At 40.8% G+C, this 27,958-nt stretch overlaps 1 protein-coding gene across 1 annotated transcript in view; it reads right to left on the bottom strand.

Annotated features, from left to right (window-relative positions):
• The window catches only part of SEL1L (SEL1L adaptor subunit of SYVN1 ubiquitin ligase), a 34,186-nt gene extending 6,466 nt beyond the window's left edge, over window positions 1-27,720 (bottom strand). Inside the window, exons 1-17 of the mRNA XM_063440395.1 lie at window positions 27,511-27,720; window positions 25,835-25,863; window positions 23,645-23,975; window positions 19,492-19,659; window positions 18,249-18,354; window positions 17,789-17,951; window positions 16,970-17,023; window positions 16,831-16,890; window positions 16,589-16,670; window positions 9,473-9,627; window positions 8,650-8,706; window positions 6,511-6,579; window positions 6,298-6,375; window positions 4,844-4,906; window positions 4,627-4,714; window positions 4,131-4,279; window positions 1,999-2,164 (exon numbers count right to left, since the gene is read on the bottom strand). Coding sequence (XP_063296465.1) covers window positions 1,999-2,164; window positions 4,131-4,279; window positions 4,627-4,714; window positions 4,844-4,906; window positions 6,298-6,375; window positions 6,511-6,579; window positions 8,650-8,706; window positions 9,473-9,627; window positions 16,589-16,670; window positions 16,831-16,890; window positions 16,970-17,023; window positions 17,789-17,951; window positions 18,249-18,354; window positions 19,492-19,659; window positions 23,645-23,975; window positions 25,835-25,863; window positions 27,511-27,709 — 2,017 coding nt within the window. The 5' untranslated portion in view covers window positions 27,710-27,720. The remainder of the gene's footprint in view (window positions 1-1,998; window positions 2,165-4,130; window positions 4,280-4,626; window positions 4,715-4,843; window positions 4,907-6,297; window positions 6,376-6,510; window positions 6,580-8,649; window positions 8,707-9,472; window positions 9,628-16,588; window positions 16,671-16,830; window positions 16,891-16,969; window positions 17,024-17,788; window positions 17,952-18,248; window positions 18,355-19,491; window positions 19,660-23,644; window positions 23,976-25,834; window positions 25,864-27,510) is intronic.
• Between the last annotated feature and the right edge of the window lie 238 nt (window positions 27,721-27,958).

The raw sequence follows: 27,958 nt of genomic DNA, 5'->3' as shown, positions 1-27,958 counted from the left end.
GCTTCAGAGAGCCAGTGCTGGCAGGCACGCTTCAATGCCCGTTTTGAGAGGATATGCCAAGAATTCTGGGATCGCATCCAGAGCCGAACCCGTGTCCCTGTACTACCAACACCACAGGAGGAACGGGCAGTGGAGCTAAACCACCAACCCGGCAGGGGTGTGAGGGCACAACAGCATCGCATACCCAAAAGACGGCAATAGATGGAAGCCGCGAAAACCTCCTGCTGGTAAGATGCACAAGGGGAAGAAAGCCCACCTCAAGCTTGCCCTCTCACGACCCATATTGTCTCACACCCGCTACTACCCTTCTAAGATAGGGGCCCAGAGGGAGATTACCCAGACGCCCTTCCCACACCCTCAGAGGGAGCAATACAGACCTCAAGACTGCACTCGTGGAGCAACAAGCGAACGGAGCAACGAGAACTGTGCACGGGTTGGGGCATGGAGCCGGCTCTGGAGGGGCCCTCACGCTGAGCTCCAGTTCCACGCATACAGAATGGGCGTAGGATGACCATCGAGACCTACCGCAAAGACTAGCCAAGCTCTCCAGTGCACGGAAGCAGGCTCAGACCACATCGCCCGCAGGTGACTTCATTAACTCATATTATAGTCTATTATCGCCTGAGCATCAACAGTCTCCCGCAGACCACCAGCAGGCACCAGATAAGAGAGACATTATCTCGAGCCCACAGGGCTCTCATGATTCTCCTAATGTACAGTTAACTCAGTTATAACGGTCAGGTTAGCCAGCATGAGTAATAAGACAAATACCAAGGTCTGGGGAGTAGAATGTCTTAGCCATTTCTCCAGGCGTAAAGTCACTGATTTAGAACTGTTTTAAAATGATTGCCTCACTGCGGCATTAGCCTACAGTGATACACAAGCCTGAGATTAGCTTGCCTAGTTCTACTAAGCGACAGAAAAAGTATACGTTACTGTGGGGTATTGGGCTAATGAACCGAGCATGTTAGACTCCGGTCTTCTACTTGATATAACTTGTGAAGCTACTATCTATGCCAAGTCATGTCACCCTTATCTTTGTGCATGCATCTCTTGCTATAGATACCTGTTTTTACTAAACTTGCGACTCCCTCAGCAATACCTTAAACCTAAAAAATGTGCAGCTTTCATCCTATGTCACAGTTTGTCAGTTTTGAAAAGTCTGTAAATGCTGTTGTGGCACTGCAGATATGCTTGAATCTTCTTTTGCACCATTCAAAAAGAATTTAAAAAAAAAAATAGTAAGGAAACAACATGTGTTACAAATTGTTGATAAACCACAATGCAACTTTTTTGCTTAACTCTAAATGTACTTTTTTGTTGACCATTAAAACAAATATTGCTATTAAAGGGATACTATAGTCACCAAAACAAATTTAGCTTAATGAAGCAGTTTGGAGGATAAATTATGCCACTGATTTCTCTGCCATTTAGGAGTTAAATCACTTTGTTTATGCAGCCTTAACCACACCTCCGTGCATGTTACTTGCACAGCCTTCCTAAACACTTCCTTTATTGAAAATTCTGTTTAATTTAGAATTTATTATATCCTGCTCTGTTAATAGCTTGCTAGACCCTGCCGGAGCCTCCTTTATGTGATTAAAGTTCAATTTATAAAGTCGTTGCATCTTGAAAATGAAACCATTTCGTCATGCAGGATGTGTCAGTCACAGCCAGGAAGGGGTGGCTAGGGCTGCATAAACAGAAACAAAAGTAATTCAACTTCTAAGTGCCAGTGAATTGAGCATCGCAACTTCAGAGGCATGAGCTATACACAAAAACTGCTTCATTCAGCTAAAGTTTTTTGGGACTAAAAGGTCCCTTTAACTAAACTCCATTATTTTTGCAATTTGAATCATTTCAAAATTTAGTGAATACCCTGCAAACAATGTATTCAATAAGGGTTATTGCCAGGAGAGGTCTAGGATTATATATACACACACGTTTGGGCAGAGCCCTCTCAACTCTTATTAACCAGAAACAGGGTTGGTTCCTTACTCTGATCCAGGATAAATGCTGCATTGCTTTGGGCCACCTCGTACCCCTGCTCTGCTAGTAGCAAGTATTGCACAACAGCAGTATTGGCATTTCCATTCTTATAGCTGTTGTAAGCCGTCATCAGCCTCTCCGACCAGCGCCCACGTTCACAGACATTCTTAAAGAGCTTGGAAAATTAATAAAGACTTCAGTTATCTACCAGCTATAAAAACTGAAAAAATTCCGAACCAGCACATAAAAACAGAAGAGCACCACTAAACCTATTTAGAGTAACAAAAGTTATTTTTAAAAGTACTTATACTTATGAAAACCTCCACATGCTATAGTGGTTTTGAAGCCTGGAATTCTCTGGAATCACCCAATGTTATTAGTCAAACAATTTTACAACAGTCCGACTGCTTACCTGCAGTCAACTGGGCACCAGTCTTCACTGCCTCACAGCAAGAAGCGCTGAGATCTGAGTTAATTATAACAAGTGCAGGGCTTAGATCACTGGACAAGAAAGGTCAGATGACAATGTCAGTCAATGAGCTGGCCGGGCAGAGCAGGGCTTAACTCAGGACAGCTAATGGAAGCTCCTAACAGGAGTTTTTGGTTCTTGCTTCTAACTGTGAGGAGGCAGGAGTGGTGCCAGTGGCACTAGGAAAAAAGCAGATAAACTGCTAGAAAATGGTTTGAGAGCTTACATGGTAATAGCTCGGGCACTCCTGACACCATAACCATAACAGCATGATGTAGTGTTTATTGTGCTTGTAGTATTCCTTTAACATACACGTCTTTTTTTCCCCCTCTACCCTAACTGATCGGAAAAGAACAGGCAGTTGGAGCACAAGTTACTATTCCATACAGGTAAAATTTCACCTATTTAAATTTTGTAAAAACCGATTAGTGTCACGGTTTGGAATATGTCTGGAAAAGCTAAACTAAAGTGCTTTTGTGGGCCAAGTGCTAAAAAGTAAAGCAATTAACACAACATTCTACCGATGTCCATGCCAACTGCACTTGTAGTACTTCTAGAATAGCTCTTTATAAATAAATTGCAACTAATCTTTCAATGTAAAGGTTACTTTAAACATTTTTATAAACCATTACTTCCATCCACAAGAGGAATATTTTTTTTATTTCAGAGACCAGCTGATCTAAAATATTGTAAAAAGTGTAAATATTTATATAATTACAGTATAGTTAAATATCATGCTTCTAAGACTAGCAATCCTAGTACAGGGTAATTTGTACCTAAATGTCAGTTTCCTACGATGATTAATCTAAATAAGCTTCTAAACGGAGCAGTCAAGAGTTGAAAGCATTTTGTACTAAATTGAAGTCCTCAATACATCAGTTTGAGAATGTGCTTGGTCTGCATGTTTTTCCCCTTTTGCAATTAATTGATAAAGTGATTCATACATATTTAAACTTTAAAGGGACACTAGAGGCATCAAAACATTTTTGGCTTAATGAAGCAGTTTTAGTGTATCAATCATGCTCCTGTAGTCTCACTGCTCACTTTTCTGCCAATTAGGAGTTAAATCAGGTTTGTCTGTTTGTGCAGCCATAGCCACAACCTCCCCTAACTGCAGTTGATACAGCCTGCATGGTTTTATTTTTAATCAGATCTCAACTTACTTTAGCAGTTTTTATCTCCTGCTCTGTAAATTGAATACACGGGGGGCTCCTGCAGAGTCTAGAATGGTATTAACAGAACAGGAGATAAATTCTAAAGTAAAGAGAATGTGCAAAAAAAAAAAAGTTAATGATATCTCTCGACAGGAAGTGTGTAGGAAGGCTGTGCAAGTCACATGCAAGGAGTTGTGAACACCCAAACTGCATCATTAAGCTAAATATGTTTTGGTACCTACAGTGTCCCTTTAAATAAATATCTGAAAGTGTCTCACTATGAAATAATCTATTAATATTCAGGATTTTTAACCATTTTAAACACCATCAACGAGCAGATGGTTTGGACAGAGATTACAGAATAATTTCACTTAAAAGCAGTTCTTGTTTTGGATTGGGGACTGTGGCTAAACGGTTACATGCAAGTGTATTTACTACTCTGACATGGACAAATGCAAAAACATTCTTAGCAGAAAACAGACAAGTGTAATGTGGTAATTATAAAAAGGGCCAATTACCTCCACTGCAGTGTGGCAGGACCTCATCACACCAGTCCCTGTGGCATGCATCTGTGCAAGATTGTAGAAGGCCAAAATATGGCCACCTTGGGAAGCCAGGTTAAAATATTTAAGGGCCTGCTTGTAATCTCTCTTCACTCCAACTCCATCTGTAAATTGGACAGTCCAAGTTTATATGGTTATGACATCCTTTATATGACAAAGGTAATTTAGCCAAACAGACATACACCCGGACCTCACTGGATTACAGCCATGCTTTCTGTGTTATACAGGGTAGTCATATTTCCTGTTTTCCCAGCCACTGTCCACTTATCCAGGACACAGAGTTAGTATAATACTGTGAAACTGGCACAGAGAGGTCATCACCTTATTAACCAACATGCTGCCATTTATAAATCTCTGCCTTCACTCAGGACGCAGCTCCCTGTTCCTCACAACGTATCAAGATGTTTTAAAGAATACGTCTGTTGCCGCAGCAGACAAGCATGCCACTTACTGTAATACATGGAACCAAGCTGAAGCTGACCATCCACCCAACCCTGTTCTGCTGCTTTCTGGAAATATTTCAAAGCCATGTCATAGTCCTGTAAAAGGAGGAATTATAAATATCCCGTTAGAAGAGAAGTAGTACACACATTCAAGGTTTAATAGGTCATGCAACAGCAAATAAATAAATCTGAGCATTGGTGAGACAGGTCAAAAACAATACTTACAACAGGAACTCCCCTGCCATAGAGATAAGCCATGCCCAGACCACTCTGTCCAACAGGATTTCCCTAAACACAAAACAATTATTTAAAACTGCAGTTGGTGTTATACTGCCACCTAGTGTCAGGATACCATACACAAACTACTCATTAAAGAAACAAATGTTAATAGCAACTGTACCAAATGTTTAGGAGCATGTATTATACCCTCTGTAGTCAGTTTAAGGCAACTACCAGCTAACTCTCATTGGTTCAATGCAGTGATAGACTACAAATCTCTATCAAGAACTTGGATGGAATCAAGGGACAGTCATCTAATGCCTCAAGGAACACTATGATTTGCCTTGCTATGGGTTGGAAAAGCCTTTGGAATTGTTCTTTTACTTGATCACTGTGAGCTAGGAGCCTCAACCAAAGCTATAAAAGCCTTAATATGGACTGCCAGCTGCAATGTTCTCATAGTTGCAGGCTAGCTGTAACTGCAAAGATTTTCAGTATGTATTTATTTGGTAAGAGCCAAGTTGATGCATTGCAAAAAAAATAAAGAATATGAGAACTCTGAGAATGGACAAAAGCTTAGAGAAACTCCAAAGCTTGCCCTTCGACAAATCCACACTCAGGTCTCAAAATAGTTTTTGCTCACTTGTGCCCTTACAGAGAGAATGATCCCACCCATAAGGGCAGTCCAGAACCAAAATGCAAGCAAGTTCCCTCTGCACGAGAGGTACAGCAACCTCAGACGATCGTTTCAGCCTTCTTTGGGCCTCGACAGTGAGGTGTAGCCGATACCCCTCTAGGCACAGTGAACACTGGGTCAACGTCTGGATTACCCTTTTAAATTGGGAGAGACAAGTTAATGCATTGCAACAAAAACAAAAACTATAAACGGACATAAGCTTAGTGAAACTAAGTAGTTTGCCCTTCGGTAAATCCCTGCTCAGGTCTCAAAATAGCTTTTGTCCGTTCTCAGAGTTCTCATATTCTCCGTTTATGTCTATTTGGTATCACATTGATTTTATAAGATATTTTCTGCATTTGTACATTAGGTAGTAATCCATTTTCGATCTGTTTTGGCACAAGTTCCATTGATGTTTGTAGGTTAAACCCTTACCCACATTGGATATGGGAAGGCAAAGTTACACTAAAAGCATAAATCTAGTTACTATTTATTTTCGAATGCTTTTTATGATTTTAAAAAGAATAACATTGTACAAATTAGTAATCATGCCAACAATCAATAATGTGTATACATTGTAACATACGTATATTGACATAATGAGAGAATCTTTATTATAGAAAAAAAAAAAAACTTGGTGTATTTGTGATTTGAAGATGCAATGAGGTCTGCACTAAAAAACAATAATTTGTTCCAGTGCCCAACTACCTGATTATATCAACCAATCAAGAAGAGTGGATATCAAAGCCATCACATAAATTAAAATAATAAGCATCACCATTACCATGTCTGCAGCTTTCTTGAAGTATTGCAGCGCGGTTTCGTTGCTCTGCATCACAGAGTCACTTCCTTCTGAGTACATCTAAATATCAAATAAATAAAATCTTCCATTAGGGCATCAGGAATTGAAACTTCCCACAAACACCATAAAATGCTTTATGTATGACAAACAATGACCGAGTACTGTCCAGAATGTGTCACATGACTAATGACATACCTTTCCCAAGAAAGCCATTGCATGCGAGTTCCCGGCGTTGGCTGCTTGATTGAAGTATTCAAACGCTCTCTGTAAGAAAATTAGAAAACATGATAATCTTCTGCTTCTTCTGCAATATGAGGTATGTTTTAACAACTCTACTAGTTGGGCGTTTTCCTATAAAACAGGCTGGTGTTGCTTAAAGAAACACTCCCTAATTTATTTAATTTTTCCTGAGGTTTAGTAGATGTACAACAATGTCATTTTCATAGGCAGACCAGGAAGCCACACGCTTGAATTAGGGCAGAACCCGGAAGTGACCGCTGAACATTGGCATCCGCTTGTTTTGCATACTCTGTTGTGGGTAAATTGCTGGTAATATCCACCATGATTTAAGTAAGAGTTTTTAAACTTTTTTTATTGTAATAAAGATTTGGATACTGTTCAGTTGGGTTCCTGGCCTCTCTGCTGGTCTCCTACCTATATAGAAGAACCTGTCTGGCGGAGAGGAGAGTTGAGAATATCGATCCTGTCTAATTATCCTGTTGTGGGAAGTGTCCCTCTCAGGCTGCATTTTTTTTTTTTTTTAAAACAAGATCCAGGGGTGACTACGCTATGGTAAATGTGAGTTTAATTCCAGACACTCCCTGCACTTTATATTATGTATACATACACTCTTAACCAGACGGTCTGCAATAAATATATATATTTTTTATTATTATTATTTTTTTATTATTATTTGCAGAACATCTGAAGATTCTATGTTTTACACAATTTAAGCATGCTGTCACTTTTGGTGAATGCTGCTGTAATCGTATGGATTTGTGAACTACCGTATTTATAATTTTGGAATTCTTAGTTTTTTAGTTTCTGATCATTCTAAACCTATTCTAACATTTAAATTGAAAGTGAAACCAAATAACCTTACTGTACTAAATTTGTTGCAAACGACCTGCAGTGTCATTGTCTTGATTTAAATTATCAGGATATTTTTAGAGGCAAAATTGCAGGATTAAGTAGTAATTGTTTATACAATTTGCAGATTTCCAGATTCCTTAAAATTCATGATTTAGTGTAGGGATAAGTAACCTATAGCACTCCCCTGGTGCTTTGCCAGCATTATGGGTACAAGAGCATTATGGAAGATATAGTCTAAGCATGTCAATCTCCAAGACTAAATAAACAAGATTTAAATGTATGTGTGCCACAAAAAAAAAAAAAAAAAAATTCATAGAAATGTAGGTTTATTTTGAAATATACCATATAAAAAAAAAAAGAATGTATATGGATGAGTGTATATGAGGGGCTGCTTATGGCAAAGCTACTTTTAGGTCTGTGTGTATATGATGACTGTCTTCAGTGGTGACTGTGACAGGATGAGTAAAGGGGTAACTGGCCGGGTGAGTTTGATATGGCGAGAGAGTGAATGAGACAAGTTGGAGGGGGGGTGCGAGTGAGTGTGGCAGAATGAGCGAGGGCGACTGTGACATGTTTAGAGGAGGGAGTGTTACAGTGTGAAGCGAGGCAAGTGTAACAGGATTAGGGGGTTATGTGGCATGGTTGGAGGGTCAGTATTATATGGATGGGGTGAATATGGTTTGGTAACAGGGAAATGGGAGGTGAATGTGACAGGATTATGAGGGGTTAATTGACATTGTGAGTGTGGCAGAGTGAGGGGGTGAGTGACCGGATTAGAGGCATTAATATAACAGGGTGTGTCCTGTCAGAAATACCTTTTTTTATTTCCTAATCTATTCCCCGTTTATCTGGTATGCAGCTCCACTGGGTGCAGAGCTGCAGACCACATGGTAAGTGTCTCGCTCCAGCACAGTCAGAGTTGCCGTGGTAACGCTCTAATTGACTGGAAAAGCGAGTCACTTCAGGATGCAGAAGGCTGTGCTCGTCTCTCTCTCTCTCGGCAAACTGAGGAAATGGCCTCGCACCCTGCGGCATAATGGGCAAGCCGCTGGGCCCCCTCAAGCATGAAACTTTAGATGGCCACCTAAATCGCCTATTTAGAGAGCCGCCTCTGGGCTGGCCCGCATCGTGGGCCACAAGTTTGACAAGCTTGATGTAATCCATAACATCTAGAGTGCCAGAGGTTGACTACCCTTGGTTTAGTGAATAACCATAACAATCTTTATTTTCTTGTAAACTTACCTGGTGATTTTGCTCCACACCACGTCCTCCGTGCAAGTGCAGTTGTCCCAGACCCACCTGTTTGAAAAAAATAAATAGTAAAAGAAAATTGAGACAGTAACAAATACCTCTACACATTGACGAGCAGCACATGAACATTGATACCATGTAGGCCCCATATGTTCCAGGAAGTAAATAAAATGAGTAGTCAGTGTACTTGTTTTGGAATTTGTTCAAGATTTATGTGCAGCTGCTATGAATTAATAATTTGCCTTTTAATCTGCGCCCAAACGAATCTGACTGGGATATACCAATGGAGTTGAATCCATGTGTAAATCTCAGAAGAATCGTTTGGGAGCAGATTAAATGGCTGTTAGCAGCTGAAATTAAATTTGTGTACAAGTTTTGTTTGTCCTTGATTAATCGATTTCCACTCTTTTGCATTAAAAAAAAAAAAATTACATAATGTTAAGTTATCTTTACTTATTGATTAATATTGAACGGTTTGCATTTTTGTTTTGTATTTTTTTCTTCAGTAATTCTTATCTTGTTTTATGGAGTTAATTGGTTTGTTACTCTGTACTGCACTTATATCAAATCCTACTGTAATATTAATTGTAGCTCTTGACATTAAAATCCACTGTTATCTGTACCTCTTTACCTTAAAATTAAAAAAACAAAACAATTGTCCATCATTTCTTAATTTACTGAATACACAGTGTATGAATTCAATTTCTTATAAAAAGAGCAAAAACACAGCACCCAGGTTTTCTACAGCCTAGTGAGCTATAAGGTGTTCAGATATAGATGTTTCCAATGACTGTTGCATAGAGACTGTGCCAACCTGAGCTTGGATGTCACCCTTCTCTGCCAGGAACTGGTAATATTGGATCAGATCTTCCTCCAGCATCCCACTGCCCATTCCTGGATTCTCGATTTCGTCTGCCAGACGGATTCGGTGTACCACGGTACCCCCAGTAAGAGATATGTCACTGGCAACTTAAGGACAAAAAAAAACGAAAGAAAGAAAAAGAAAAGTTAAACACCACACAAAGAAAAAAATAAAAATAAACCCAAACACTGAAGATGCGGCCTATATAATTATTTCCAAAAAACTACCGGCCAAAGAAAACTCTGGCAGGGAGTGAAAGGGTTACAGGGGTAGTAAAGGGCATAACCCTAGATATATAGAAAGAACAGAGAAAGTAATGAGGAGAGCTCCTCGTGAAACCGGGATACTTCTCCTCACCACTGCTACCCCCAGATAGATATCAAGTAATTGTAGCTTAAAAACTGACCAACTTTATTGAAACAAAAGTAATAATTAAAAACTCCCACACACACACAAAAAACATACACTATCACCCTAGATAGTGAAAGACTAGAGACCACAGGTCTAGCTGGTAGAGTATTCAGGCAAATTCCTCGTATAGAAAAGTATATAACAATGTATCAAAACAGTGCAACTGTGTAACTTGTATAGTTATATGAGACAACTGAACACAGTTGCAAAAAATTGTATACCAAGGAAATCCAGCGTGTTAATGGTTTAATTGCAGCCAAAAAACAGATGGCCTTCCCCTAACTAATCAAAATAGGGTTAAATGAACTTAAATAACCTCTTCAAGAAAATCCCTGATTTAAATATCAGCTTCTAGCAGTGAAAAAAACAGCAATTTTACTTACCGTAAATTCCTTTTTTCTTTGTATAGTGGCAGTACTCACAGTTGGGATGTTCCTTCCAATCTGGGACAAGAAGCTCCCCCTTCTTCCGGTTTTTATGCCTGTGCTCCGCCTGCTGCCTCCATAAATCCTGTATGCCCTGTACACACGCCAGTAAAAAAAAAAAGAACCCAAACGGAGACTGAATCATGCAAAATTCATTTAATCTATACAAATGAATTTGAGGGAAAGCCAGTACTGCCACTATACAAAGAAAAAAGGAATTTACGGTAAGTAAAATTGCTGTTTTTCCCTTCGTATAGTGGCAGTACTCACAGTTGGGATATATCAAGATCCCGGTAAAAAAACAAAGGGTGGGGACTCAGCAGGCCACAGCTTGCAACACCTTACGCCCAAATTCAGCCTCAGATGATGAGAATATGTCCAGCCTATAATGCTTGATAAAGGTATGCAATGAAGACCAAGTAGCCGCTTTGCAGATGTCTTCAGGCGAAGCCGCAGCTCTTTCAGCCCATGAGGTAGCCATAGCCCTAGTTGAATGAGCCCTTAATGGGAATTTTAGGGGAATCCCTTTGGAGCGATAGGCCAACCTGATGGTATTTGTCAGCCATCTAGCTAATGAGGGACCAGAGACAGCATTACCCGCACATTTGCCTTGAAAGTAAATGAAAAGATGATCTGAGGATCTAAACTCCTGAGTTTTATGAAGGTAGCATTTCAGGGATCTCATAACATCAAGGAGATGCCATTTCTTTTCTAGCTCAGATGTGGGTGATTGACAAAAGGCTGGCAGAACAATAGGCTGGTTGATCGTAGCACTTGAAATAACCTTAGGCAAAAATGAAGGTCTGGGATGTAGAACTACTTTTTCTTGATGAAAAATGGTGAATTCCGGCGAAGATGATAGAGCTCGGATTTCACCAATTCTCCTAGCGGAGGTAACCGCCACCAGGAAGGCCGTCTTGAAGGTAAGGAATTTGATGGAGACTTGAAACAAAGGTTCAAATGGTGGTTCACAAAGGGCCTGAAGAACCAGAGACAAATCCCATGTAGGAAAGGAAACCAGCCTGGGAGGCCTCTTCAACCGTATGGACTTAATAAACCTTCGAACAAGAGGGTTAGATGCAATATCCTGAACCAGGAAGTGACTAAGCGCAGAAATTTGGCCCTTGAGTGTAGATACCCCTAGGCCGGCTTCGGAACTGAGGCTTTGGCCGGATCAGAATTCCGGAGATAACACCAGGTTCTGAACTTCATCCAAACCCTGAAATAGATTCTTGAAGTGGACGAGCGGACAGATGACAGCAAAACGTCACATAGACGGTCAGAAAGACCCTGACCTTGGAGTATCATCCTTGCAGCAACCATGCCGTCAGGTGAAACATTGCTAGGGTGTCTTCTGGAAGCTTCACGTTCTCTAAAATGTGAGAAGAGACCGGGAGGTGCCAACGAGAGATGGCCATGTTTTCCACTTCCGAAAACCAACTTCTGTTCGGCCAGAAGGGCAGGACTGCCAGAATTCTTGCCTTCTCCCATCTTATTTTCTGAACAATTCGTGGTATAACGGCTATAGGAGGGAAGACATAAGCCAGATCGAAAACCCAAGGGAACGATAGACCGTCTAGGACATCTGGGTAATCTTTTGAATGAAGTGACGCAAATCTCTGCACCTTTCTGTTCCTCCTTGTTGCCAACAAGTCCATCTCTGGCCTGCCGAAGCGTGCAACCAGCTCCAGAAAAACTTTGTTTGATAGAGCCCAGTCTGCTTGAGACCAATGGCTTCTGCTGAGGTCGTCTGCAATAACGTTTAGAGACCCTTTGATATGGGTAGCTGATATTGCGCGAAGATTCGCTTGGGCCCAAGCCATTATGTGGTAGCAAAGATCTTGAAGAGCTTTTACCTTTGTGCCCCCTTGGCGATTCAAGGAGGCCACCGTAGTGGCGTTGTCCGCCTGAATCCTTACCGACTGATTGGCGATGAGAGAACTGAAGGAAATCAGGGCTTCCCAAACCGCTTTTAATTCCCTGAAATTCGAGGAAGCGCATGCCTCTTCCTTGTTCCAAAGCCCTTGATGGAAATGAGAGCCTAGATGAGCGCCCCAACCCGTCTGGGAGGCATCTGTGGTTATCGTAATCCACCGTTTTAGTGCGAACGACAGGCCCTTTGAAATGTTGTCTCTTACTTTCCACCAGTTCAGTTGTCTTTTCACCGTGTCGGATAGACGGAAGGGAGAGTCCAGATCTTCCTGTTTCCGCGTCCACTGGGACAGAATGTCCCACTGTAACGGTTTGGATTCCGCTTTTGCCCAGGCGACGGCCGGTATTGTAGCCGTTAGGAGGCCTAGCAACCTCATAGCATCTCTGATTGAGCTTAAGTTTCTTTGCAGCTTTGATACTGCTTTGAAAATCCCCACTGGTTTCTTTTCTGGAAGAAAAAGAGATAGGGACTGGGAATCTATCCGAAGCCCCAAGAATACTAAACTCCGAGACGGAGTTAATTCGGACTTTTCCAGGTTCAGGATCCAACCGTGATCTTTTAAAACCTTCCTTGCAATCTTGAGATGAAGTTCTAGCAGTTGTCCTGACTGTGCTTTTAGGAACCAATCGTCCAGGTATGGAACAATCGCAATACCTTTCAGACGTAAAACTGCTGCCACGGGTGCCAGAATTTTTGTAAAAACTCGAGGAGCTGAAGCTAGGCCAAAGGGAAGAGCCTTGAACTGCAAATGGAGAATCCTTCGCCTTCTCGTTAGAACTGCAAATCTGAGAAACTTCCGGGAAGATTCTGCCACTGGAATATGCAGATAGGCGTCTTTTAAATCCAACTTTGCCATGAAATCTCCCTTTTGTAAGATGTGTGTTACAGACAGAATGCTCTCCATACGGAACTTCTGGTATGGTATGCAGGTGTTGACTTGCTTTAGGTCTAGGATCGGACGAAAGGATCCATCTGGTTTTTGTACCAGGAAAAGGCGTGAGTAGACTCCTTGAAATTCCCAACCTTTGGGTACCTTCTCCACCACATTTTTTCTTAAAAGGATGAGTGCTTCCGTAAGCAGGGCCTCTGTTTTTACCTTTGAAGGATAGCTTGACAGAAGGAAGGATGGCCGAGGACTTGATGAAAACTTTATCCTGTAACCTTCTGAAACGGTTCTTAAAATCCACCCATTTGAAGTGCTCTTTCTCCATTCGTGGGTGAAGAACCGAAGGCGTCCTCCCACTCTTTTGGCGTCAAAACTTCCTCTTTTTGTCTTGTCTGTTGGATTCATGCCTAGACCACTGGCTGTTGTTGCCACCCTGTTTGTGGACAACCTGCGAAACCGCCCTTGGTAACGAAAGGACCGCTGGCCCTTGTACTGGAATCTCTTATATCCCTGGGCTCTTGGTTCCAGCGGAAGGGCTTTCTTTGTATCTGACATTTGTTTAATAATGTCTTCCAACGGGGTACCAAACAACTTGTTCCTCTCGAAGGGTAATTCACATAAAGCTGCTTTCGATGCTGAATCAGCTGTCCATGTTCGAAGCCAAAGAGCCCTCCTGGCTACTGAAGATAAACCCATAATTCTTGCTGATAAACGAAGAAACTCCTCAGCAGCATCCGAAAGGAATTCATTGGATAGCTTCAGTAGGAACATGAGATGGGAAGGGTCCGTATCGGATTTTCCCATAAGGGAATCTTCCAGTGCTTGAAGCCAAACACTCTGGGCTCTGAGCACTGCTGAACCCGCAACTTCAGCTCTGCACTGAAAACCTGCGGCCTGGTATATTCTTCTACATGAAGTTTCGGCTCTTTTGTCCATAGGATCTTTGAGGCCTGAGACTTCGCCAATCGGTATAGTGGTTTTCTTAGATAGTTGGGCAATCTGAATATCTACTTTAGGAAGATCTTCCCACTTTTCCTCAGACTGTAGTTTGAACAGTAGTTTAAAATGTTTTGAAATGAACGCCCGTCTTTCAGGATTCTTCCATTCCCTGTGAAGGAGATCCAATATTTTTGGAGACGTAGGGAAACCTTTAACCTTCACATTGGTAGGTTCCGTCTCTTGAAAAGCCGCACTCACTTCTTTAATGAATCTTTTCAACTCTTCTGGTGGAAAACCCTCCTCCACACTAGAAGTTAGGCTGGAAATATCCGAAGGGGAAGAAACGGAACATTCTCCAGAAGAGACGTCAGACTCAGAAGGGGATCTATTCCTCCTACGTTTTTTAGGCAATTTCTCCTGAATTGCAGGGTCTTTCTTCATCGTATCCTTAAAAGACTCAAATGTCTGGGACAAATTTTCCTGAAACCAGCCCAGGAAGGATGCCATATCCGACTGTTTTGTTTTTTCAAGTAATTCCGAAGCGCACTGGTTACATGTCTTTTTGCGACATCCGTCAGGTAGAGGAACAGCACATTCCAGACAACTTAAGTGCTTAGACTTGCTTGTGGCTTTTTTGGGCACAGAAGTAGACATCTTGTCCTTATCTGCCTTGTCCGGAGCTATAGGGCTGGACATATCTGCGAATCAGAATAAGGAATGAAATTAATAAAATTTTTAAAGTAAATAAACGCATGCAAAATAATAGGTGATAAAGAGGAGAGTTTAAATAGTTAAACCTCACCTTTAGCCACCTGAGGTCCGTGTAGGAGGGCTGGTGACACGGAAAAACCGAACTGCACACCCACCCTTGGGGTCAGAAGGGTTCAGCACAGCTTAAATACCGTTTTTGAATTTTTGCGCCAAAACTCCGGATCGCGCATGCGCAGTAGCGCGATACCGGGTTTGGTGGAACGCAACGTCACCCGGGCGTGCGTTCCACTGCTGTGCGCATGCGTAAAGTCCCACGAGGAGGACCGCCCGGGAACTCCTGTGGAAGAGCCACATAAATTGCCCTACCTGGTCGCGTTCCGTAACGCTAGACCGGAAACACTCTGCCACTCAGCTCCCGCCCGGGGAGCTATCGGGCGCACACCTCCCCGATCAGCAGCCTGTGCTGATCGCACCTTCTCCACCAGACTGGGGAACCTGTCCGTCCCGTTTGCCGGGACAAGAAGAACTGGCGTGTGTACAGGGCATACAGGATTTATGGAGGCAGCAGGCGGAGCACAGGCATAAAAACCGGAAGAAGGGGGAGCTTCTTGTCCCAGATTGGAAGGAACATCCCAACTGTGAGTACTGCCACTATACGAAGGGAAAAACTTATTGTATTTAATTGATCCAGCAGAAATTAAATCGAAAGGACAGGGAGATGAGAGATAGAGGAAACAAATAAGTTAGAAAAAAGTTCTGTCTAGACAGGGTGCAGTATAAAGAAAAGGACTCTGTCACCACACAAAACTTATATAGCATAAATCCCTATGGTATACGAAGAGACCGCAAAATAGAGGATCTCTCGATAGGGGGTGTCCAGCAGGCTGTAGTCTCAGTCAGTAAAAAAACATCACCAAAATCATCAAATCATAACTGAGTAGTATATACAGAAATCGCCCAACGCGCGTTTCGGCGGTTATTTAAGTTCATTTATCTCTATTTTGATTAGTTAGGGGAAGGCCATCTGTTGTTTTTTGGCTGCAATTAAACCACTAACACGCTGGATTTCCTTGGTATACAATGTTTTGCAACGGTGTTCAGTTGTCTCATATAACTATACAAGTTACACAGTTGCACTGTTTTGATACATTGTTATATACTTTTCTATACAAAGAATTTGCCTGAATACTCTACCAGCTAGACCTGTGGTCTCTAGTCTTTCACTATCTAGGGTGATAGTGTATGTTTTTTGTGTGTGTGTGGGAGTTTTTAATTATTACTTTTGTTTCAATAAAGTTGGTCAGTTTTTAAGCTACAATTACTTGATATCTATCTGGGGGTAGCAGTGGTGAGGAGAAGTATCCCGGTTTCACGAGGAGCTCTCCTCATTACTTTCTCTGTTCTTTCTATATAATTATTTCCCACGGTTTACACTCTCCAAACAAGGAAGTGAACAGGATGCTCTAATGCGTTTATTCTAAAAGGATTTTTTTTAAAACAGATTTTCTCCCATAGACACTTGGCCACAGATGGGCAGAGAGAACAAGGTTTCTGAAAATTGTATTTCAGTAATTAGTTGAGTTTATTTTTTAACAAAACTTTTGAAAGTGGTCACTTGAGCTAAAACTCAAAGAAACATTTGCTATGCTTCCTGATGGCATGTGCAATTGGGTTACTGAACACTGCATGTTAGGGAGTGAGAGTCAGAGAGTACTGCATTCACCTACAGTAAAAAGAAAGAGAAAACGTCCAGAATATCTCACCATGGTTTGCCACAAGCCGATAATGAGTAAGAGCAGATTCACAACTCTGTACCACTCCAATACCAGCCCAGTAGCGGTAACCCTTGAAATAAAAACAAAACAGAAAATGGGGGTCAAGTCGCTGCATACAGCACAATAAATATTAACTGAAAACAATTACCAAAGTATAACTAACTGTGTTTATTTTGTTTTGTTTCGTATAAAGCTTGTACAAACACCATGTTCAAAAAAATAAACCTTACCAAAATCATGTGGGAAATCAGATTTCCTCCAAGGGCTCCAAATGTATAATACACCAGGGCCTGAAGAGAGACAAAATATCAAGAAACTGCGAGACAAATAATAAAATACAACTAGATGCAAATAAATAATGGCAATTACCTTCGCTTGACTGGAATTGACACCCAGACCAGAAGCATACAGGAATCCCAGAGCCTGAAATTTTCAACAAATCGCACACAAAAGTAAATCAGAAAAGTGGACATGAAAATTGTGCTTACCATTACATATTGAGACTAAACATTGATTAAAAGGTAAATTAAATAAATAAAAGCATCATTTGTTTAATATATATATATATATATATATATATATATATATATATATATATATATATATATATATATATATATATATATATATATATATATATTTTAAATTAAGCTCTTTAATCAAAATTATTTTTTTCTTTTCTTACAATATGTTCAATTTTTAAATTAATAAAAAAAAAATGGCCTGGTTTGTCTCATGGCCTTTTTTATGAAGGCAGCCAGAGCGTTAATTGAGTTTCTGTGCTTTTTTTTTTTCTTTAAATTACTCACTTTGTGTAACATGACTGATGACTTTAGCTTTCAAGATAAAAGTAGGTGAAACCAATACTATCTAGAAGCCCAACTCATGAAAATGTTTTAATGTTCATCACACTGATTGATTTCCAAAAATAAATAAATAAATAGTTTTGGAATTGCAACAATATGTTTGGGCATGTTCGCTTCACAGCACTGTATTTTCAGGTCTTCATTATATCTGGGATAACAGCAAATACAGCAGATGCTGTGGGCAACGCAAGATCATTTGGGCAGGCCCCCCAGCACCTTCTGTTCCTGTACATACAACTTGTCTTGTTGAAACTACCTGTTAGTTCATTTATAAAGTGCTGGGGAATTTGTTGGCGATTTATAAATAATAATATTAATGTACCATTTGGCCTCTTGGTGACCCCTGCTCGGTTAGTTTCTCCAGAAGTTCTTTGGCCAAATGAATATCCTGCTTAATAGGGTCCCCAAACAGTAGGGCATAGGCCACTTTTTCCATTGCTTTTATATGGTCCATATCAGAGGCCTTCATAAAGTACTGGAACGCCCTAAATAAAAAATAAAGAGAACAAAAAAAAAAAGGAAACCCATAAAGTTGTTTTTTGTAATAAAAGTACATCCAAATAATTACACTTTGGGTACATTTTTTATTTTCTCGCTAGAAGAATTGACAACAATTTTCTCCATGATACAGTAACATATTATGTAGAAAAAAAAAATACAATACAATACTAGAAAAAAAACTGGCAGCAGTAAATCAGCTAGGATTCCCAAAACCTAGCAAACAATACAGGATATAACAAACAGAGTGACAAACTGCGCACAGACAACAACAAATTACGTACTCTTTCTTTTGTGACCGCTTGCTGCTTTCATTTAGGATTTTCATCCCCAACTGGTAAAGGACTTCAGCTTCATGTAATTGTCGCCTCTTTGTGGCTTGTTCTTCAGCTATGGAAGAGACAAAATTACTTAGAAACTTGGAAGGGAAAAATAAAGGGTCTGGTAACATGTGCAGAAGCTAACAGCATATGCATGAGGAAAGTAGTAGAACCACAAGCAAGTACATTTGTCAGATGCATGCTATGCCCTCAGCATACATAGGTAAGCCAACATCCTTCCAGGTGAGCGACTATGTTTTTAATTTAGAATTTACACATGTGTTGGCAAAACGGATTGAACAATGTATGGATTACTTTTTTTTTTTAATTCTTTATTTTCGTGGTCAGCGTTGATCTCTTAGCACAACACAACTGGAAAGCAAAAATAACAATGCATACAAGAATGGTATAACAATCACGCCACCAGTATAATAACAACCTATGTTTTATATTTACTGCAAGACCCTGCATGCCAATCATAAATTGCTATAACAGTGAATTAACTTAACTGGTACAAGGCTTTGTGTGCCTGCATCTTGGCAGAGTAAGGTGCTGACTGCGTTTTGCGCATATGGCACCAGTTTGTTGTCAATTACTGTAACAAAGCGTCACGAAGCTTGTGACTGTAGCCGACTCCAGCCAGGAAGGTATGTAAAAAAGACTCTGGGCCTATGCTGAATGTGGTATTAAACATGTAATTCAATAAAGGGGCAACTTGACACGTTCATTCTAGCTTGTGGGGGGGCGAGGAGGGTAACAAGTAGGTTAATATGCAAGACAAATGCTTACGGAGCCAGGGTGCATGGGAGACTTAAGGTCTAACACAGAACTATAAAGGAATGAACAATAATGCATTTGGCAGTAACATCGGCCTCCTTAGGCATCAGGTAGGAGAGTCAGAAGTCCCCGGTTTTGCCCTTTTGGGTACAAAGGAAGTAATTCTATCCACCGTCCAAGATGGCTGTGCGTTCTTCTTAATTGTCTCCGTTGGTATGGTTTACTTTTAATGAACACATTAAAATGCAACTTTTGAATTGTGTTAATGAAATTACCAGCAAAGGTATACATTAAACTTCAACTAAACCTGAAGTTCCCTCTACAACAAAAATTAGAACATTCACTCTATTCAATGCCACAGTGCCAAATATTGAATCCCATGGTCACACTCAAATTAATATGAGCACATCGATGTCAGCAATAAACTCACTTTCACAGAAGCCCCACTTGTGGTCACTTTTATAGTCATAGCTGGTTGCACACCAGAGCCTTCCATCCTCCCGTCCATCTGTCGTGCAATCTGTGTATTCCTTCTCCATGAATAAGAAGGGGAAGTGGCATGGTTCCCCAGGCGACGTACCTCCGAGGACAGTGATCACTAAGAAGGTATAAATTATTAAAAGAAGCAGAGGAATAAAAGAAATGGGTCAATTAACCCCATTAAGGACCAAACTTCTGGAATAAAAGGGAATGTCATGACATGTCATGTGTCCTTAAGGGACATGTCACACATGTCATGTGTCCTTAAGGGGTTAATCTCATACAATTGCAGGACTTACAGAATTGCAAAAAAACAAAAACGGAGGGGAGTGGGGAAGACAGGTTCGATTTAACAGGATGAAAACAAGATCAACATTAACAACTTTATAAAAACAATTCTATGAAAGTTTCAAATGGCTAAGGCACTATATTACCCACAGATTACAGAATACACGGATTCCACGCCCTTACTTTTCAAGCTAAGGGATCTGTGGCCATTTAAGTAGAAAAAAAAAAAACATCGAAAATCATAAAATAAATAATTGATTCTATTTTGCATATGGTGTCCACATACAAAGTATTCTGACACTGGTCTCTGTGTGTGTGAAATATTTCGAGAGAAGTACTGTAGCTATCCACCAATGCAGTACTTTTCAAATGAGCACTATAACCACTACAGGTAAAGAGGTCTGTCTGTAGGAGCTGCTCCTCCAATTTTGTTTTACAAATCCCACAATGACCTGTCATAATGTAGAATGCCTGAATATAGGCATATGCAAGTGCTTTATTATGTAGGTGAACTCCCTTCACTAAAACATGAATTAAATTATATATATTCTACTTGAAAACTAAAGAGAAAAGAAAACAACCATTTTAATTTATACACATGACACAAAGCAAACAGTATGCTGCCTAAACTGATTTCCAGTAGTCTGCATGCACAGGAAATACCAGTATCAAACCTCCATTGTATAAATAAGTTAATTAAATTGGCCGTCACCTGACAATTTCTAGCACACAGTGCAGTCAAGATTTACGAGATGGCACAACAACTGAAACACATGAATAATCTACAAGGTTGAGCTTTTGGCTGCAATCCCACTTTATTTCCCTGGCATAGGATGTAGGACCATGGTTTTGTGTCCTGCGCCTATATATATTATCTACCCCTAAATGAGTTCTGCAGACTAGATGACCCAAGAAGACTACAGAAAGGGTAATTCAATATTTTCTACAACAGTACAACAAGAAACTTTCAGGCTGTTTACAGTACATATTCTTGAGTCAATGCCTTCCTTCGATGAGGGAAACATTTTCTCATCTGAAACTTATAAAGCTCACCTACAATTTACTTAAAGTCCTACTAGAGCGATCTATACCTTTAGATAAATTTACTTATTCATTTTTACCAATTGTCAGGTGGTAATGCAAAGTTTGGATGGTATCTTTAGAGAAGATACCAACACATTTTAAAGGCAGAATTCAATTTATTACAGCCATGAAAATGTGTTGGTGGCACACTTTGAGGGTGCTTGAGGCATCCGTGCTAAAAACCACTAGTATAGGTTAGCATACAATGCAGAGGACGTTCAAGTGTGCTTATTATTTAAACATGTGATTCAGTATGACTAATAAGAGGACAATCAAGAAGATTTATTAGGCTGGATGAGACTTGAAAAAGTTCTCATCAACCTAGTATTACTGTCAAAATCTTAAATAGTTTGTCTCATCTGCCCTTTAAGAACATTGTAATGCGCTGCAGAACTAAGGGACACTATAGGCACCCAGACCACTTCAGCTCATTGTAAAAGGGACACTGCACCCATACCACTTCACTTAGTGCTGCAATGTTAAACACTGGGGTGCTTTCTGGATTGTAACAGACCATTGGTCAGGTATCTGACCTTGGACGTCCACACGCTCTGCTGAGGACATCCAGCGTCGGTTATTTCCACGTGTATTAAGTGTCAGTCTACAAACACTTCTGCTTTAGCTATTAAACCATACAGCCCCACATCTCTACCTGGACAAGTAATTTTTTTCCTCTTTACTAACAAATTATATTCAAATGTTTGAGTTAACTTAACTGTGAACTACTAATGTGACAAAGAGCGGTGAATGTCTGAGTCTAGGAGAAAAAAACAAAACAAAAATAAAAATCTAAAATTATTATTAACATCAAGGGTGAGTCTCAAAACAAAAAGACCTTTGTCATAAAGAACATGACAGAGTATTGTGCTAATCTGTTAAAAATATATATATATTGTGCAAGCCAAAGATAATTATCCTGTGTCCAATTCCATGTTTGGTTAAAATACAGAAAGAAAGTGCACAACAAAACTCTCCTTTGTGCTCCACAATCCAACACGGAAAAATTCATCTACAGTGGTCTACAGACAGCACCTGACACACAGGTAGTATTAAAAAAGGGCAATTTGTTATACAAGCAATGTTTTGGCTCACCGATAAAGAGCCTTTACTAAGACTCTTCAATATGCTGAAATGTTGTGTAGGTTACACGTGAACAAAACTTTTGAACAGTTGTGTTTTCCATAAATGTGCTAAACCAGTGCTGGTGAAATGCTCCCCAAAAGCGGCTGGACTACAACACCTTTAACATGAGGGCAAATTGAAAGTATGAAATCTTGTCTCCTGCATCTAAAGAAAGAAGTAGCAGTTTCGGCTTCCAAAAGTAATCTCTGACCACAAATGTTTCACTGTTTACAGAAAATTATGTCGTGGGCCAATGAGATGATCAGGGAACAGGAAACTCCTTACACACCTGGCAACCCAGGGGACGCAGCACAGTCAGATATGACAGCTGGGGGTTTCACAAGGAAAGGTTCTTGGTGATGAGTGCAATTGCACATCCAAAAATAAGTGAAAAGTTGCACAACCTATCTTTAGATCTCTACCCACTTTCATGGCATACATTTGTTATATTATATATATATTGTGATAAAATGAAGGCAGAGAGGCCTTTTAACCCCAGGGGAAGTATGTGTAGTTTTTGTGTTGCACAACACAAAGCTTTGTTTAGTTATGGGCCCCTGGGGTGGAGTATTTGGAGAGAAGGGTGGGCCAATGCTCCACTCCACAGTTTAGTGGTTTTCTTGGGAGACAAAGATCCAGGCCAGGGTTTTTGGACTGTCTCCAACCCACTGCTCAGCTGCAGATGATCAGCTGTAGCAGTGGGAATAAACCACTCCCTGCTAGGCAGGTACAGGGGGAATGCTGGCTTCCTCTCAGGAAGCAGGTAGGAGAGAGGGTGTTCTCTCCAGTAAGAGAGTCAAGGAGACTAGGCACTGGGAGTGCTGGCTTGAGGCACTGGGAGTGCTGGCTTGAGGCACTGGGAGTGCTGGCTTGAGGCACTGGGAGTGCTGGCTTGAGGCACTGGGAGTGCTGGCTTGAGGCACTGGGAGTGCTGGCTTGAGGCACTGGGAGTGCTGGCTTGAGGCACTGGGAGTGCTGGCTTGAGGCACTGGGAGTGCTGGCTTGAGGCACTGGGAGTGCTGGCTTGAGGCACTGGGAGTGCTGGCTTGAGGCACTGGGAGTGCTGGCTTGAGGCACTGGGAGTGCTGGCTTGAGGCACTGGGAGTGCTGAGAGGAAGCAGTCAAGGCTGGCTTGGAGCACTGGAGTGCTGAGAGCGGACAAATACACTAGGTTGGTGAAACCCACAAATTTTGTTATAGTTTAACCCCTGATAGATAGGGAATCTGATGTGAGTTAGTGCTCAGACGAGCTAGGCTTTTTGTTGTAGGGATTTGTGTTACATCATTGCATTTATGTTTCGTTTGCTGCTGCCTGATGTGTAAATTTACAAATAAAGTTGCCGGGATTATAAGAAAATAAAAGGACTGTGCATGTTTTGCCCTAGAGGACCGTGCTATCTACTAACAAGGATCACAATATATATATACACACACACACACACACACACACATAAAAATCAAAACATCAAAGTGACACTCTAGGCATCATATCCACTATAATATAGTGGTTATGGTAAACTGACTTAAAAGGCCAGTAATCTACCAGAACCAAGCGGTCTCCTGGCACCATAACCATTTTATAACTATGCATGCCAAAAAAAAAAAGTTACCATTATTTTGTATTTCAGCAGACTTAGTGTCACCCTGCCATGGTTCTGTGCCATCCTCAGACACAAGTGCCGACTCCCCCTCAGGACTGTGAGAGTGGTCCAGAAAGGTGATGTGCTGCATTTCCTCTGGTTCTACAATGGTGACATCTTGCTCTGGTGTAGGTTCAGTAGTGATAGGAGAGATAGGAGAGATGTCCTCTGAAGTTTCACTGTTAACCCCAGAATCTTTATCATTTTCAGGCTCCACAAGCTCGATAACCGGTTGGGAATCTAAAATCAGCTCGTCTCCTGTAGGGTACTCATCTTCTTGCTCCTCTGCATGTTCAGAAATCTTAAAGAAAAAAAATAAATATAAGATAGAACCAAAGTAATTCCAACACCAGCCATTCCATATGTATGCAAATGTTGTGACTTGTATATTATAATGGTAAAAATGTCAAAATAGAATAAAATATATATATATATATATATATATATCATTTGATCATATCTCCGTACATTGTAGCAGAATAGCAAAAAATGCAATATGAACAAAAATAAATAAATTGAGAATAAATCTCGGGGAAATAACACAAACCACTCAATGTCCTGTGTTCACACCAACATTTCTCTTCACTGCCAGGGATATACAACAGGGACTATAAAACAAATCATACTTGATATTTTGATATCTTGATGTATTTTGTCATTTTAACCTACACCTCTGTTAAAGATATTGTTAGACTCTTTGCTTGACTTAATTTGTCTCATGTATTCAGATGTATCGTATTTATCTCCTTCTGCGTAAGGAAAAACACAATGACTTGTCGAACCCTGTACCCCCTCCCCCCTCTTTTTCTTAATCTGTATCCCTCCCTGTTCCACTTATTTTTTGTCTTCTACTATACAGAAAATAAAAATCTTAAATTTTAAAAAACAAAATCATACTTATACTAAATATAATAAAGCCAAACAAAAGAAAAAATACAATAAGCACAAAACAGGACCTGAATCATTTGACCAAAAAATATGTTTTACTACCAACTGAAGAGCATTGTTTCCATGAAGTGCAATAATAAATCTATCACCTAGTAACCAAAAAAATGCACATACACACAAAAAAAAAAAAAAACTCACAGTGAGACAATGTTTTCCAAAATGTTGTTGTGCATCTTTGCTCCTTATATTTTCTCTGCATTGCTTTTTACCATTTCATTGGGTGGTATGTATTGCACATTTGTACCTTAGTTATGCATTATTGGATTTACCAAGGGTCTTCATACTTTAGTATCATACCCATATATTTTAGATTGTTGAATTTTCATTTAAAAGAACAGTGCTACTCACAAGAAAGCTAGCTTCAAGATGGTATATATGTAATTCATGCAATGTGCTTCACAATTAGCAAGTGATACACATGATATTTGGGTTGCATGGTTAAAAGCTCAAAATACATAGCTTGTGCATCATTCTGGGCTGCAGCCTTGACAGTTTTCTGGCGGTCGCACATCAGTACCAGAAATCTGGTGACACATATTTCGTGTCAAATCATGATCTATGCATGTGCTGATCTTCTGATTAGATAAAATGTACAGCACAGCACAAAGCTGATGTTGTATTATACAAGTTATAGGTTCTTTATTGTCATACTATGGAGCTACTGCTTTATTAAGGTTCTCTATTTTACAAGGAACTTCACAAAAGTAACCTCCTTTGAGGTTTGCCAATATATAAACTATTCGCTCACGGTTGACTTACATGGTAATAAACTGCAGTCATTGACATTGAAATTAAAGCTTTAACCCCTTAAGGACACATGACATGTCATGATTCCCTTTTATTCCAGAAGTTTGGTCCTTAAGGGGTTAAACAATGCATACATAAGATTGAACAAGAAGCAGGTGATTAGGGCATTGTGAAACCAGTGCCTTTACATTAAAAATAATAGGATCTGCTTGAATAAGCGAATGAAAAACTAAAGAGGAAGTCTGTCCCCCGAGCCATGAAGCAGCAAGGTCTATGTTTCTTACATGTATTTAAATGTTCACTTTGTTACTTAGTTTGTGGTTCCCCCGCCACTTCCGAAAACTGATTTGTCAAAGCAGTCTGCAGCATAGTTTGATTTTTGAAGGATTCTAATTGTATATCTCATAATATTTCTAAAGTTGTCGTGATGGCATGCACACAGAATTAATCTAACGGGGAACTCACCGGAGTCTCCTCATTGTCCCCACCAACATCTAGGAGGAAAAAAAAAATATTAAACCTTTAAAGAAATTTCACCCTTTCAAATGTGATAAAAAAGTTGTACTGTAACAAAATGAGATTATAAAAAGAATGAGTTTTCTTTTGGATAGCTAGTTTAAAAGGAATCTCTGTTTATAAAAGGAATAATGGTTAACTACAGATTTGTACTATATGCAACCTAGGTCGTTCCTGTAAATAATAGAAGATGACACACAGTACACGGACAGTGAGCACCTTACTTTCTGACTATCTTCCATTACCTTCAACTGGTAACCTTTATCTTACACAGTTCTCTCTCATTTAACCCCTTAAGGACACATGACGTGTGACATGTCATGATTCCCTTTTATTGCAGAAGTTTGGTCCTTAAGGGGTTAAGCAAACATATTTCCTACAGAGGGCTGGGTATAACTACACAGGTCTATTGTGGAAATTATAGCTATCAGAAAAACTTAACTAAGGCAATATTATCCGAGCTGCTGTCACATTTCCTCACATTGACATCAGTCTCCCATGAAGCAATAACTCACAATTCAAGCATCACATTTCTGTCATTTACACTCCTATTGCCGTCACTCATCTTTTGCAATGCAGTGTCAGTCATCCCTCCACCTAACATTGCTGTCATTCACATTGATGGTTTCTGTCACTCACACTCCTAGGCTGCGGTCTTGCTTCCCCACTGCATCACATTGCTGTCATTCACACTTCTTGGCTGCTGGCTCGCATCTCCCTGTCTCACAGTACCGTTATTCACCCATACTGCCTCACGCTCGTGTCCTTCACACCCCTTGCAAGCTGTCACTCATCCTGCCTGCCTCCCACAGCTGTCAATCAAATTCCTTGAAAACCACTCACCCTCCCTGCCTCACACTCCTGTCAATCACACTCTTTGCAAGCTGTCACTCACTCTTCCTCATTCACACTCCTTGCAAGCTGTCACTTATCCTTCCTGCCTCCCACTGATGTCACTCACACTTCTTGCAAGCTGTCACTCACTCTTCCTGCTTTACACTGCTGTCACACTGCTTGCAAGCTTTCACTCATCCTTCCTGCCCCCCACTGCTGTCACTTATCCTACATGCCATACACTGCTGTCACTCACACACCTTGCAAGCTGTCACTCATCCTTCCTGCCCCCCACTGCTGTCAGTCACACACCTTGCAAGCTGTCACTCACTCATTGCAAGCTGTCACTCATCCTCCCTGCCCCCCACTGCTGTCACTCACACACCTTGCAAGCTGTCACTCACTAATTGCAAGCTGTCACTCATCCTTCCTGCCCCCCACTGCTGTCACTCACACTCCTTGCAAGCTGTCACTCACTCTTCCTGCTTTAAACTGCGGTCACTCACACTGCTTGAAAGCTGTGACTTATCCTTCCTACCTCATACTGCTGTCAATCACATTTCTTGGTTGCAAATCACTCATCCTTACTGCCTTACATTTTTTTTTATTCCCTCTCACTCCTTAGCGGCTGTCAATGGTGCGGTCTGGCCTCAAGGTTCTATCACTCATGCTGCCTGATTTGCATTACTGTCACTTACGTTCGTTATGTTTTCCTATACCACACTCCTTGATCTCTAGCACTCACACTCCATGGATATTGCCACTCACACTCCCAGGACAATGACACTCACCATCACCAGACCCTTTGGCTCCCAGCAGGACGGACAGAATGATGCAGCAGAAGAGAAGCGCACCGTACAGACCCCTGCCTCCCATCCTCCAGCCTCCCCGAACCGAGCTCCTTCCCAGCTGTGACAACCTGAGGCTCGGTTCGCGGCCTAAACACTCCTTCGCAAGGAGCCAAGCAACCAATGAACAGCCTCCGATCATCCACCTGGACCAACCACGCCGCACTTCCTGCTTCACAGCCAATCACAGATTGCATGGATTGAACCCGGCAGCGAAGGCTCGTCACTAGCACTCAGCTACATGGCCCTCTCTGATTGGCTGCTTGGTCACACATAGTAAACAAACTACAATATCCGTCATGCTTCACAGTCTGCCTTCTTCATAAGGCGTCTAGAGAAATGTAGTTTAAGGCATCAAGTTCCTACTTGGTTCGCCCTCTGAGATATAAGT

The sequence above is a fragment of the Pelobates fuscus genome, chromosome 13 (assembly GCF_036172605.1).
Source record: "Pelobates fuscus isolate aPelFus1 chromosome 13, aPelFus1.pri, whole genome shotgun sequence".
In the NCBI taxonomy this organism is placed as follows: Eukaryota; Metazoa; Chordata; class Amphibia; order Anura; family Pelobatidae; genus Pelobates; species Pelobates fuscus.
This window is presented reverse-complemented; position numbering and strand designations above follow the sequence as displayed.